The 15216-nt window shown below is 40.5% G+C and overlaps 1 protein-coding gene across 4 annotated transcripts in view; it reads right to left on the bottom strand.

Moving 5' to 3' along the window:
• The window catches only part of DOCK1 (dedicator of cytokinesis 1), a 281310-nt gene that overhangs the window by 232552 nt on the left and 33542 nt on the right, over positions 1–15216 (bottom strand). For 3 of the 4 annotated variants that reach the window (XM_080596602.1, XM_080596604.1, XM_080596605.1), the window contains exons 7-18: positions 14044–14179; positions 12450–12607; positions 11813–11894; positions 11250–11385; positions 10746–10818; positions 8485–8627; positions 6067–6192; positions 4488–4612; positions 4097–4195; positions 2874–2946; positions 1342–1445; positions 707–890 (exon numbers count right to left, since the gene is read on the bottom strand). In XM_080596602.1, coding sequence (XP_080452728.1) covers positions 707–890; positions 1342–1445; positions 2874–2946; positions 4097–4195; positions 4488–4612; positions 6067–6192; positions 8485–8627; positions 10746–10818; positions 11250–11385; positions 11813–11894; positions 12450–12607; positions 14044–14179 — 1439 coding nt within the window. The remainder of the gene's footprint in view (positions 1–706; positions 891–1341; positions 1446–2873; positions 2947–4096; positions 4196–4487; positions 4613–6066; positions 6193–8484; positions 8628–10745; positions 10819–11249; positions 11386–11812; positions 11895–12449; positions 12608–14043; positions 14180–15216) is intronic. The other variant, XM_080596603.1, reaches the window with a different exon arrangement.

Below are 15216 nucleotides of genomic sequence, written 5' to 3'. Positions count from 1 at the left end.
TGCTTTGGTGGCTGCCACCAGCACTGCCTGCCGCAGCCTCTGGGTGCAGCCGGGCAGCTGACAAATACACAGGAAAAACTTGTATGAGGCTGTTTTGAAAGGAGCAACATACGCTGACCCCATCCCCAGGTTTCTGTGCTCACGTGAACGTGTGCGAACAGGAGACCGGCCTCCAAGCAGCACGGCCCCATGCACACACCTGCCTGCCCAACACAAGAGCGACAGCACTTGCTTCTGGCAGAAGATACAGAAAACGCTGGATGCTGCACCTCGGAAATAACACAACAGCTCATTCTGGAGCACAGCCATGATATCATCTCCTCTCGAAAACAAACTCACCCTTTTCCCTAGTGCTATTATTCATATCCACACGGTAGGAAAATGTCACAGAACGTGTTTTCAGTGTATTTCGTATAGAAGTCTCAGCTTTAACCCTGAGTACCTCTGTTTGCCACAAACAGATACAGAAACCTTCTGTTTACTCGGAGACAAATACTCCTCTAAAGCAAAACTACGCCCACAAGTTGCATGCTACACTGGGAGCAGATGCTTTTGCTGCATCTTGACAATTTAATCCAGGACAGTGTGTCGAGCAATCCACCATCCCTTCCACAGGCAGGGGGACAGAGAAGACTGTCTGCAAGTCACTGCATACAGTTCCACTCACGCTGCCTGGGACAGAAACCCTGCAGTTCTATGAACTTACCGTTCTGGGTAAGTTTTGTTGAACAAACCAGAGTAGAGATCTGGAAAGAGTCTTTGCTGATGGTGCAGCTACCGAGGTTCTGCATGCTCTTCCCTGTTGCAGAGTGTCCCTTTTCCTCCAGCTCTATCTTAGTCGATGGCAGACTTAAATACGTTGAGGCATCCTCCAGCTTCTTTGCTTCTGCCTGCAGCAGTGTTACAAGGTAGAAAACAGTTTACAAACTAGCAGAAAGCCCTCATAAGAGCAAAATGTTGTTCTTTACCCTGGAATTTCTTAGGGTTAGCTCCAGAACTGGAGTTATCCAACAAGTCCAACAATTGTGCTACAGCTTGGAGCCAAGATCTAATATTTAAAGGTCTACACAAGTACTTTTCCCCAGCCATGAAAACCCATACAAATAAAATTCAATGGCAAGCCTAAGAAATTCAACAATCAAAGTATCCCCAAGAAAACAGATTCAAAGTTTAACCATCAGTCTGCTGTATCAGCAAATTGCACAGTATTTAGTTGCTTGATCTAATACAATATTCCATAACAAATACCTTACTTGCAATCGTGTAACACGGTAGTTCACTGAAAGTAAGTAACGCTCACACTTAGCTAGCAATTATGGAAACACCATCTCAAAATTCTACCTTATAAACTATAAGGTCATGTTCTCCATCTCTCAAAGTTGTTCCATCATATCTCATGAGCTTCACAAATGCAAGGGCAAATATTTTCTCAGATTTATCTTTGGCTGTTAAAAAAACATACATAATTAAGTATTCGATGTTAGTACAGACACTTCACCTAAAACATAAAGAGATAACATATGAATGATACTAGTAAGGGTTCTCAGATGCAGAAAAGGTTCAAGAAATGAGGAGTCTTTTATACATAACCCAGAACCAAAAATAGGAAAAATGAATAAGCATCTGGCCATGGTAACCCACTGCACAGCCAAACTGAACTAGCTAATGCGTTCAGTTTGCTCTCATGTTCAAAATCTAGCATCAAAAAATAAAAACAACATGGCAACAAGGGTTAGTAGAAATTACAAAGTAAATTAAGAAATAAAACCAGAAGGAAAGTGCAACCAATTTGAGATAGTCCAATGAGCCTGAGGAAACACTGGGGCCCTAAAGCAGGGCATCTAATCAATATTTAAACAGTGACCAACCGAAGTTTTTGTACCACCACATAAATTTTTCCGACTCTCGTAGTTCGCAGTTCAGTCATATTTTTGACACCAATTACACTAATTTTCTGCACATTGTTTTCATTAGGTGGTATTATTCTCTAAACCAAGAGAATCTCTTATAAATGACCAATTTACAAAATACAGCTTTGACTATCCCTTACGGGGTAATGAATTCTACCTCACACAGATGGGTATACATAGCAAGTATTACACACCTCAAAATGAACCCAGTGGATGTTACCCAATCAACGCTAAGTCTGTGCACGTATTCTACAGCAAAAATATTTTCCTGCAACTTTTGAAAGACACTCTTGTCAAGTAAGACAGCCACTGTAATTGCTATACGTAATGAACGTTATCATAACCAAGACAAATTCCCAAATTCTACTATAAAACAATTGCTGATATACGGAGGATGTCTAGCTGTTTTGGCTAGATCCTCAGTAGCTCAAAGCACCTCAGCTGCCAGCAACATTAAGGAAAGCTGAGGAGAACCACAAGCTCGCAAGTATCTTTCACATCAAAATAACTTCAAAACAACCACAAGTCAGCATAAGAACCAGGAACGGAAACCAGGTTTCTTAGTAGCTTCAACTACTGATGCTACTGTAACCCTTCTTTCACATTCCTATTTCACATGTGGGACTTCTTTGTATTTAAATACCTTTCCTACCACCTACCTCTGAGATGAGCAACACCACAACCCTCTCAGTTGCTAACTGAAAGCTTTACTCCCTACCTCTTTTATTTGGCTGGGAGAAACGATTGGGCAGGAAAGGAAAAAGGTGATGTCAAAAGGTAAAAGCTAGAAAGAAGTCAGAAACAGAGGAGCTGAGATGCTAACATTAAATAAGTAGGCAAAAGCTTATCCCCACACCAAAGCAATTACAACAGTCAATTACAGATAGGAACTTTATGCCTGTTTCAGTAGACTTTGGCACCAGACACTGACAGGAATCACAATGAAAAGGACGAATTACTCACAGTCCTGTGATGACCTGTGTCGGAACGTGAACCTTAAATGGCTGCGGTTCACATCTTCAATAGGGATTGCGACCTTCACATATTGGGAGAGAAGATGGAGACAGAAAACAGTCAGCACAGTATCTTCAAATATCATCTACCACTACCAAATCTCATCTAGACGTTTTTCAACGATAGCCTTGGATCTTTACAAAATGTTAACATTAAAGACAAGCCTCAGTTTGCCATCAAAGACCTCGAAAGGTCACAAACTCCCCAGGAAAACAAACAATTCCTGCACTAAGAAACAGAGAAAGAATGAAGCAAGCCTGTTAAGTTACCCAGCAAGATCTGGAGATACTATGGCTGACAGGGACGCGATGGCTGTAATCTCAAAGCATCCCTTATCAACCCCCCGAGCTCAGGAACAAGCCCACCTTGAGTTTGACTGGTAAAGGCGAACTTCTTAAGGTGTCAATTATCTATGCACCACTTGTACTGCGTAAACTATTAACACATCTCTGATTCCCATGTAACCAACGTTGCAGAGATGTAACCAATAGTCTTCTACCCCGGTACTGTTGCTAGAGCTGTTGTATTTTCTTAACCATGCCCACCTTCAGGCTCTGTGCTGTTCACTGCTCCCCAACACCACGTCCAGGTTTCTGTGACTCCCTAGCAGCCACTTTCTGGCAGTGCATGCAACAAGAGCACCCCTGGACTTGAAACGGTGTGGGGAGCAGCTGTGAATCTCTTCTTGATGCACATCTACTGCTCCCATTGACTACAGATCAACAGAATATATTTCATTAAGCTAACGTCAGCCTCCTACATAAAAATCAGCATTTAAGCTAAAGTGTTATTACCCAAGCAAACTCAGCAAGCTTGAAGCACAATCAGCCAGATCCCAAAACAACGATGAGTTCAACAGTATGGCAGTTATATTTTAACCTCAGCATCCTGCTTTTTTAGGTCAGCTTCATGGCAAGAGTGAAAACCATTCCTAAACAGATGGTGCAGTGCCTCCATAGAAGTCATCTTGACCAAAAGGATGCAATAAAATTCATTATGCAGTAAAAGTGTAATCTGTTTTCCAGCTGTCTCCAAAAGACTTCCTTTTGTTCCACTACAGATGACTACAAGCATTCATTTTCCTCGTTTTGCTTCTCAAGACTTCCCACTGAAACATGGATTTGTGTCATATTAACCCAGACGGATAAGTAATTGTAACTTTATATATATACCTTTACAGTTTCAAACCAGCGAGGCTGCTTTACTTGGTAATATATTACTGACTTGTATTCTGAGATGGCTTCATCACCAGCACCAGGAAAAATAACGCTCTTGAAAACACAAACAGAAGAGAAAATGTTTATGCCCATCTTAAGCTCTACTTTTAAATTCAAGTAAACAAAAAATTAGTAAGTAGATCAAAATAAGACAGAATGGCTCACTCAAAACATCTCATGAAATTAATATCAAATTGCACGCACTGATATCATGAGGTGGTCACGATAAAGGAGAAAATTTTGTTGTAAATAAAAATAGAGACTTGAGTTGAAAGAGTTCTAAAAAGATGTCGAGAAAGATTAGACAGATACATATGAACTAGCTAACATTTAAAAAAATTAATACCTCTAATCTTTTTCCATCTTCGTCATAAACAGACACCGTAACTTCTACATTTTTCGCTGTTGTTTTACTGCCTTTGTCAAAATCTCCCTGAACCAACGTTACATAGATATCGTTACGAACATCACCTAGAAGAAAAACAGGACAGTCGGTAGCACTTTTCACAGCCTGCCTATTGAGTTACGAAACTGTGCATAGAAACAACGACCATCACATGTTCAGAAGTAACAAACCTGTACATATGGAAAAACATTTAAAAGCCACAGCATCTTGAACATTCAAAACTAGTAGCTGCTTTAGCTAAAACTGTTTTAAGATTTTTAAAACCTGACTTATCAACTCAGAGTGCACAAAATTGAATCTAACAAATAAAGCAACCAAAAATAATCACAATTATTTCTGGACTAAAAGAACCCTACATCATCATTAAGATTATGTACCATATCACTCCAAAAACATCTCAGTTCTGTCTGTTTGTCTCATTTCTAAATCACTAATTTGATAGGATAAATTTTAATTTCATCATTTATTTACCCCATACACAGCTATTTTTCAATTTTAAAACACGACAGCCTACACAGGTCTTCTATAACATGACATCAGGAGTTGGTTTGATGTTTGTGCTGGTTTGAGGGCTGCTGGGGAGGGTTATATGTAGATTTATGTCTTAACACACTCTTCAGCCTCACCCTAATTAAATTAAAACTTAGAAAATGAATTGGGAAACGGGATTTCCGATAATTCCAAGAGGCAGATGGTCTATTTGCTAACATACCATCACAACAAGCAGAGGTGCTGAGACATTCACACCATACTGGCTATATCGTAAAACACCTGACAACTGCAAAGTCCACAATCACAAGGAGAGCTGAACTCAGATGTTTTTTGAGAGCATCTGATGGGGACTCATCAATCTGAAAGGACAGTGCCATTTTCTTCTGTAGTCTGTTGCTTATGACAGATTCTATTTTGAGAAACACCTTTCTTTAAACACCTTTTTTTCCCCCCTTTCTTACGGTTGTTTTTTTTTTGGTTTGGTTTTGCTTTTGTAAATAAACAACAGATTTGAATGTTCATAGAATATATGTATAAAAGAGTCAGTATGACTTTCTTTCAAGTACATTATTCAAATCTAGCACAAACCCTAAGAGACGCACATATCTCTAGATCAAGCTATTTGCTCTGAAAAATCTTATCTACTTTCTGGTTTGGATTCATCTCGGGAGATGGAAATTTTACATATGCCCTTGCTAAGGAAAATAATATCAAGCATGTATTTTCTTCACTGGAAGCAGAGAAGAATTTCCATTGTCACCTTGATAGCATGTCTTTGCTTGGGGGGAAGGGAGGTGGTTATTACTTTAACCTGTTTCTGCAGCACATGTGGCAGGTATACCTTTACCATCAAACTATTTGATAATTATTTTAAGACAAAATCCTTCAATGAGGTCTTATTTCTAACACATACGATACCCCAAATTAACATTTTTGGAGTTCTTTCTCCCCCAAATCTTCCATGCTTACAGACATGGAAAGAAGATCAAAATATAGCAAAGCAGAATTATTTCACACAACAGCTTACCAGGCATAATAATCTCAGGAAATCCCATTTTCCGAGCCACTGCTGTTGACCTATCCACTAGGTGTGGAAACTCTTTTCTAATCTGATGGATATCTCCTGGAAGAAGTTTCAAAGTCACCCACAAACCTGTTGTGTGAAAACCACAATTATTAAACTTGTGCTTTTTTTTTTTCTAGTTATTGAAGAAAATTATTTGTTTGTACATATTCTAAGAGGTAAGAGGATACATTAAGGTAACTGTTCATTACCTTACAAAAAATACATTAACACGTTCGGAGAAACTCAAAATAGAGCTCATCAAGCAGAAATATGAGTACAACACACCTATGTCTGATTTTATCAAACTCTTTAGAAAACTAACATCTACACCTGGAAACTAGGTACTTTAAAAAAAATGGAGATCTGAGCAAGATAAGGATTTGTGCCTTTGCAGCGATACCGTCTAGAAGACACCTTGGCAGGGAGGAATTAGGGCACGTGTTCAGAAGCAGGTGTACGCAGCTTCTCAGGCACAGGCTTATAAAGCCAGAGATTTTAGCCATGACCTTCACTACAACGGGTCTTAATTCAGAAGAAAACCAGGTTAGCAGGGCCACAAAGCATCGACTGGAAGAAGAAAACCTTCAGTCAACAGCTGAACCCTCCGAGGCCTGCCCTGCGGACATGCGGCAGGCCTGCAGTGCCCTTTACACGAAGCCGGAGTGAAACCAAATTCCTCCTCCTCGCAGCACCGTGAGAACGAGACTTCTCTCATTTCAGGCTCTTCAGCCTCGCGCACACAGGGTCTTGTAAAAACACGGATATTAAGCCATTAACAGAACTGCCTCAAGCTTTGAACTCTCACAAGTTCTTTCTAATGAAATGCTTATCTTCCACAGGAAGAAGTGGCAATTTTTTCCATTCAGAGCAAAGTTAAATACTACACCCACCCAGTGTCAGTACCCCAATGAAGACAGCACCAACAGCTAACGCATACCCTGAACTTCACCTCCACCACCCTATAATCTGGTTTCATTGCCCTGATCACACCGACTACAGCACCAGCTTTACGCGGTTGATATTTTTCTCCTCAGTAGTAAGAGACACTACAGCCAATGCTTGCCAACTAGCATCAGGCACTCTTGTTACAGGGGGAAAAAAGACACTAAACTGAAAAAAAATGAAGTCTTACACACTTGGTAAAGTGACTGGCAATTAAATTGAAGCATGAAATAATTACAGCAGCAATTTTCTGAAAAAAAATCCCAAAATTAAAATCTATGAAAAAAATACCCCAAAAACGTTCATCTATAAAACAAATTGTGGGTTATCCTGTTACACACCCAATTAACTATGCATTCTTTTTGTATAGATTTGGCAGCTCGCTTTCTCTTCTACTAAAATCTCTTATAAATGGCGATGCTCTGACTTGTTGCCAAGGACAGTTCTAGCAGCTGCTATTTCATCAAGCAGTAACTGTACCCACAGCGACTGGCTAAGCAGCGACTCCATCCTTTCTGGTTTGCTTGGGGGTGGAGGTTCGTCTTAGGGAAAGAATTTAAAATGAATCCAAGAAGCTGAAGCGAGTTTCCTCCTTTCTGATGCACGCTGGTCATAAGTGAAAATAACGGGAGGGAAATCAGATCTAAGTTTTCCTTTCTAGTTAAATGAGGAATTAAAAATAAATCAATTTCGAGTTTTACTTACTGTAATACATAAACTTTCCTGGGTCTATTGTTCAGATACCCTCTAACAAATCCTACAGATACTCCAACACAACCTGTTAGCTGGGAGCTCTGCGCAGGCCTGCCTAACAGTATGCTAATCCAGACCAAAAAGATCAAAGCCAGTACAGCAATAACAGAGCCACACAATTCATTTTTAACCGGTAGGCACGTTACAAAGTGGTGTGTACAGAAAAGGTAATCCAGTAAAGACAAAAGGCGACCAAAGGCGACAAAAGCAAGGCTGCCTCGTCCTGCAGCTGTCCTTCCCCTTGCCACATCCAGGAGACACTCCCCGGTCATCCTGACGGGAAGCCAACTGCTGTGAGTGCAGCTGCAAAACAGGGAGAAGGAAGGCAAGGAAGGGACTATTCCTTCCTTCAGCACGAGGAGGGCAAAGTCCACAGCTCTGGGGCATGAGAGCCGACTTCCTGAAGCAGTTTCCAGCCCAGAAACACAGAGGTGTCCAAGTGATGGACACTGCAGAGAAAGCACTGAGTCTGTGGGATCGACACTGAGGGGCAAAAGGCACAAGGCAGGAGTAGGAGAATGAGCCTGAAGGAAGGGGAACAGTGCAAATATATTTTCTGGTACCAAAAAAATAGTGACAGTAATATTATGCACGCTTGATTCCAAACGTATAACAATCCCACGCTGCAAATCAAGCAATGAGCAGTTTTACATACACCAGCATACATAAAAGAGCAGTACGTACCCTGACCCTTGTGGTTAACTTCTTTAGCAGCAATCACTTTGTTTATAACAGTCTGAAGGAAATCATTCTCCCCTGCCACCCTGGGTGAAAAACGGGATGATATGTTCAGCTGCTTGTGTCGAATGGCGTCATCCAACGCTAGCCTGGAGGATGCACATGACGACCAACACCAGGAAACAAAGGGTCACAGAAAACCAGAAGTCACAGTAACAAGGGAACACAAAGATCATATCATAGTTGTGACAAAGAGTATTTATTAGTCAACGCAAGACAAAGGACAGGAAAGGTAACAAGAAAGACATAGGAGACCATTAATCAGAAGAACGCTGATCTACTGGAGAGAAGTACAGCAAACTCGCGGTGTTACTTCTTCCTTCAGGAACATGCATGCACAGCCCCCGCAACACTTCATTAGGATAGGAAGGATGTCTCCCACCTGAGAATCCCCTGTTAAGCAGTGAAAACCTATACAGGCAGTTTTTTTTTTTTTTAAAAATATAAGTGTTTAGCCTGCAACACCTCCAGGGTCACTTCAGTGGCTCTATAAATGAAGCAGCAGTGCATACTGTCTGAGGGAAAAGCTGCTCTAAATCCAACAGAAACGGCATAGGACAAGAAAAGCAGATAATCCAAACATTCTGTTAAACTTGATGAATAAATGAAAAGATGAAAACTATAAATAAACACCAGCATTAAGTGTCATTTAAGTAATCTTGCCAAGTGCTTTTGACAGCCATTGTGTTGGTGGCTAGCGAATGAATACAAACAAACAAAGATATGAAAACAGAGTTGCATGTGGTACAACAGAAGCAAAGCATGGAATGAGAAGAAAAATGTGGCTCATATACAGCCTAAGTCTACATTAGAAATAATGACACCAGAATTCATTGCGTGCTTTCACATTATTCATGCTGTTTGGAATATACTTTTTCAGAAGAACGTTTTAATCTAGTGCAGCAAAAAAAAAAGTCACATTGCACATCTTTTCAAATAGCTGATTTATATATACAGAAAAAAATAAATCAGTTTTAATGGAGCAGAAAACTAGATGTTCCATTAGCATCCACTTTGATACACAAAGATTCATTTTCATTGCATATTTCCACACTCGCTAAAAGAAAGCTTGCTACTGTTTACCATACAATAAACATATCAAGAAAGCACTCTTCCCTAAAAACCTCTATTTCCCTTGAAAAATGGAATTATGATCTTCACAATAACACCCTCTACACCACTCCACTGACGCAGTTACATACCAGTAAAACCATTTTAGACCTTCAGCATACATCCACTACCTGCAGCACCTTGCAATCCACTCTGTATGCCCACATCTTGAAACCACAAGGACTTCCTAATCTAGGCCTTTTTGCCAAACTAAAGTTAATTTGAGACTGCATTATTTCAAGCTCTTTGGGTTTTTGTTTTTGTTTTGTATTATTAGAAGCCATCTGAATACCCATTAATCAAGGAATTTGGTTAACATGTTAATGTAACTATTTTTCACCATGTTGAACAAAAAAAGACTGCAACTAAGACGCTAGCTTAGACTCAAGTGTGGAAATAGAAAGGTCTATATGTAGTTTTAGATGACTGAAACTAAGACCAGGTGCACGCAGCAAGCAGACTGGTCTTCTTTATTGCCTAGATCAACTAACACATGTGCAGCAGACAAATCTCCTTCAGCATCCAACCAAAATACTTCAGGTTTCTGGCAAAAGTCTCGTATGAAATAGCTGTAGTATGAGAAAGTATTCCAGAATGTATCAAGCCAGCTTTCAAATTCTCAACCTGTGTCATCTTTGTTTGTACAACAATTACTGTGGCCCTGCCATGAAATTTTATCTTCTACCAAGAAAAAGATGTCTTATCACGAGCTCATTTCACAGAAATCACCTGTAATGGATGCTGGAAATGCTGCTGGTCTTTTTCAATCTTAGCAAGTTGAACCAGCAACGTAACCTTTTTAAGCATTTCACTTCTCAAACATTATAACCCTGACATGTTTAAACAAAAAGAAAACAAAACTGAGAATGCATGCCTTAAACTCATTAAAAAATTTTTAAAAAAGTTTCGAGTGCTATCACTATGATAAATAATGGGAAGTTACTGAGAAAAAATGTTAAGTACTATTCAAGATAAACTATCAAACTGAAATAACTTCAGAATACCTACAGAAGGTTTCTTTCAATCAAAAGTTAAACTGCAACTTAAAAAAATCAATCCTTCATTTCTACTTATTCTTTAAACTATTCCCTACTTACGGCTGAAACGGTATGAAGTGCTGTTTGTCCTCATCATCAACTTTTCCATTAATTATGTCGGTAACATCCATTACTGAAAACGAAAACAAAGAACACTGAATTTAATGATCGACACAGGAAGAAGGGTTGCAAGGGGATACCCTGAGGGTCAGGAAACAGTGATTCAGCACAGGGACGGAGTTATCAACTGCACAGTTTCAGGATGTTCATACAGGAGAATAGCATCGTGTTTTAAATGAGCTTTGGCATCTCCAGCTCCATGCAAGTCCTGAAAGCTACTGTCAGTTCTACAATACAGGAATAAACCTGATTAAACCAAACAATTCTGAGTTTATAAAACACCCCAAGTGTTTCACACCCTCAGCTTTCTGTGCAACAATATAGAATCATAGTATACCCCGAGTTGGAAGGGACCCATATGGATCAAGTCCAACTCCTGGCTCCACACAGGTCTACCCAAAAAATACGATGTGAAACACACAGATACAGCACACAAGAAGTTACCTGCTACTCCAAAGGGTCGCCGAAGCCCAGAGGTTAGTTTCCTCGTGTTGTTGTCCCTCAGTTCCATCCTGCCCACTCGCACAATCTGACAGACAAAACTGATTTTGTCTCTTTTCAGGTCTTTGCTGCCAAGGTCCTAGAAATATTAGTTTCGTCGGATTACTTTACAGTAATGGAATTTCAAGTCCCATTTTAGTACGCAGAAGAACGTCTGTTGCTCAGAATTTGCCTTCATCATTCTACCCTCTAGCACAAGAGCTAATTGTTCTCAGAATTAAAAGAATAATTGTAACAGGAGTTTTAAGTCTTATCCTGACTTCTGTGTGAATTAGCTCATAGGAGGCCAAATCATTTCTAGCAAGTTAAAACTTCAGAGAGCAACTTCAGCTTTAGCAAGGTGTTTAGAATTTTTCATGGCCACTTACGAGAAATGTCTCATATGAGCCTTCACCAGCAGGGGTAACTCTGCTGATCACAAACAGCTTGTTAAACTCCTGAGTTATTCACAAGACATGAGAGAAGCACTTTAAGATTTGCAGGCTGAACCAGCCCCCCAGACTTACAGTGAACACTGCTCGGAGGTTATGCAATCTGTCTATGTCTTTGGGGAGTCCAGAGCTCGACCAGCGCACCAAGTAGTTTTCACTGAAAGAACAATGTTTTGAAGACTTTTTTGTTTAACGTGTCTTCCTTTAACATAAGGAATATAAAATCAACTTCAGAATTTACAGGAGTCTATCTTAAGCCCAATCTATCTATGCTAACCAAATTAATATTTACTTAGTAGACAGCTGCCATTTCCCTTTGCATGCATCATTTATGAACGAAAGCAACTCTCCAGCAACAAAGCGTAAGAATTTCTCTAAAGAAGCAGGGGATATAGAAATCTAGCTCTCAGATTGCTGTCAAAGCTGCTGTTAAGTGAGGACACAGCCTTGCAGGTGTGTTCACGTCTCCTTTAAGGCCTGCACTTGAGGAACTGAAGACGCTGCGTGATAAGAACAGCACGACCCTGCAAGGTACCCAGGGAGAAGGTCCCTTGCCAGATGCTGTGCTGAATACAACCATGAAGTGCTGCTGCATTACTTCCCAGATAACCCTGTCCTACACATTTCACAGAAATTTGACTTTCATAAGCCCCCTCATCCGGCAGAACTACCCCACTACTCTGAGGATGCAGAGATGAAGGCGCACACTAACCTGATAAATTTTGATTCCAGGGGATCATAGAGAGACATCAGGACTTCAGCATCTTCGCCTATTTTGCAGACTACATTTTTTAAATTTACAAATAACGCAAATGAAGGAGTGGCAGCAAACTTGGCTTGCCTGTTGATATCAATATTCTGTTTCTGAGACTGTAATTCAAGAACAGAAGAAAATTAACTTAGCCTAACAAATATCTAACCATTATGAACATAAAGTCTTCCTAAAGCCTTAAAGACAGAAAAATATGGGTTATCTGTCAAGTGTCTACTCCCATTCTCTTTGTTTATACTTGAATTTACAACAGACTGCATTTTTTGGATCTATCTTGAAGTGCCACAGCATAAGCATAATTAAAAATAAAGATACGTTGATGCGTTCACATATTAAAAAAAAAAAGAAGCTGAGCAAATGGAAGAAAGAGAGCCTCAGATATACCTGACAAGAAACTCGTTCTTTTCTCTGTCTGCTGTGGCAGGTACAGAGCACCAAGACAGACAGGAGAGAGAACAGTTTCTACAGGTCACCCACCCCTCGTCCTTTAGCTCCTGTGAACTTTGCATGAAATGCTTCATCTAGGCAGAAGGGAGAAGCACACGTGGGACAAAAAGGAGATGGGAGGAAGGGCACTGGAAGCAGAGAGGCTCTTCCCATCGGCACCGGCACCGCAGCAAAGTGCTCTGAACTCTTGTCCCACCCCAGGTCCCCTGCTGCAAGGACTTGGAGCTTTGGCACCAGTTTGCCAAGTCCCTGAACAGCAACTGATGCTCAACAGCAAGTTACAAGCCTCCTCTTAAAACACTGTGAGCAATGTGAGGAGACGAGACAGGACAGGACGCCTAGGTGGTGTCTACACTACTTCATATACTCTACTTTTCACAAAACTCAAAGCCAGGATATGACCACGGAAACTGGCTGAAGTGGGGACAAAGAAACAACTCTGGATGCAAAACTGCATTAGTTTCAATTCTGTTCCAATTACCATATTTCTGCACCAAGTTTGTTGAGGGCTGCAGGTGTGTATATGCCCCTTACCACTCAGGAAGACACAGTAACTTGTTAAGCTGCACTGACACACTCATGAGCAACGTGCTCCGCTACCTCATGCTGCTGGGAAGACTCCTCACAATGGAAATATTTTTCCTTTTAAAAATAAAAATTAGAATTGCAAAGAAGTTGCCTGTTCAAGTCTGAGAAAGTCTTTAAGTTTGCCCCTGTAATTCAACAAACAAATTTTCAGGATTGGCATACATAAATCCCACAAATATGAGGACATTGTTCTACGTGATTCTCAAAAATAAAACCTCATGAAAACCTAGCATGCAAGTTTGTTACAGCTGCATCTCTAAGGCAAGTCTAGCCGATTTACTGATACCTCTTAACTGTGATTTCTAATAATCCCTTTAAATGAAAAAAACCACAAAAATTAAAAAGCCTATGACATGAGTTCTTACAAAACATTTAAGCCTGATAACGCTGCGTAAACATATCAAATTCTTCGTTACCAATGCTAATAATAACAGTAACCTAGTTAAATTACAATTGCATGTTTCAAAGGGAAACGCTACAGTTGCATGCTGCATCTTACTTTTTCCTCCAGCAGTCTCTCCTCAACTTGCTTGGAAGCTATTTCGTGTGCTCGAAAAAGGCTAATTGTGCTCGTCTGCTCCGGGTCCAAAATATTGCCGTCTTCATCTCTAACAACCAGATCTAAATCAAGAATTCTGAACGAAACCAAAACACGCTCGTGAGTTAACAATGCTCAAGTAAATGCTTAAAAAAAACTCCTGCAAAGTGCTTATGGTTAAAGTCGTGTGCACCTGATGTACGGTAGAAATCATTAGTTGATACACGATAAAACAATTTAACACGTTACCAGCCCAGGAGATAATCACTCCTGGCTGGAAGTCCCTTTTTCCCCACAGCACAGAAAGAACTGATGTAAGTTAAATAGCAGAACAGCTGGGGAAGTAATTTCTTAAAGAACTAAATTTGCAAGAGAAGTTGTCTGCTCCTCTGATTCATCTGACAGTTCGAACAAACACCATCTACATTCACGCCACATGCAAATTGGTCAGTTCATTGCTTCCCACTCCGTGTTCTCCGCCACAGCAGCATATTAATCATGGTTTAGCAGAAATCTACAAAAAACAAGGCAGAAGACGTTTCTCTTTATTTAAGGCAGCAGCCAGATTTCTGGCAGCAGGGTGTTAACATCCACAATTATCTTCTGCAGTGAGGAAGGCTTCTGCCATAATCAAGCCCAGTCTTAGGAAAGATTTTCTAAGTTTTTCCATGTCACTGTAGAGCTGGCAGTGGAACCCAGGATAGAGAGACTTCCTGTCTAGGTTGACCTGCGCTTCTCTACCAATCTTCTCTTCTCACCTCCCGTTCAATACATACGGTCCCAAATATTATCATCTGCTAATCTGTAGTCACCCCTCATGAGAGAGCTGCTGTAACTTTGCCTTTGAAATGTTTGATCATTAAGCTTAAATCAAACTTGCAGAATCTGATAAGCCCCCCAGAGGCTCGTGGTTTATCAGAGTAAATCCCCTTTGGACATGACCCATAATCGCTGCAAGAGAAGAGCACGAGCTGTGGATAGCTCCTTGCCCACCATGACGAGAGGGAAACCTGGAGGTTTGAAACACCGCCCTGAGCAGAGTCAATACAGAAAACCCTCTAATTACTCGCACGGCAGTAACTCGAAGGTGGATGACCATCACTCAACACAAGTCACAGCGCGCAGGCAGCAGCT

Source organism: Anser brachyrhynchus, assembly GCF_964034855.1.
Source record: "Anser brachyrhynchus genome assembly, chromosome: 6".
In the NCBI taxonomy this organism is placed as follows: Eukaryota; Metazoa; Chordata; class Aves; order Anseriformes; family Anatidae; genus Anser; species Anser brachyrhynchus.
This window is presented reverse-complemented; position numbering and strand designations above follow the sequence as displayed.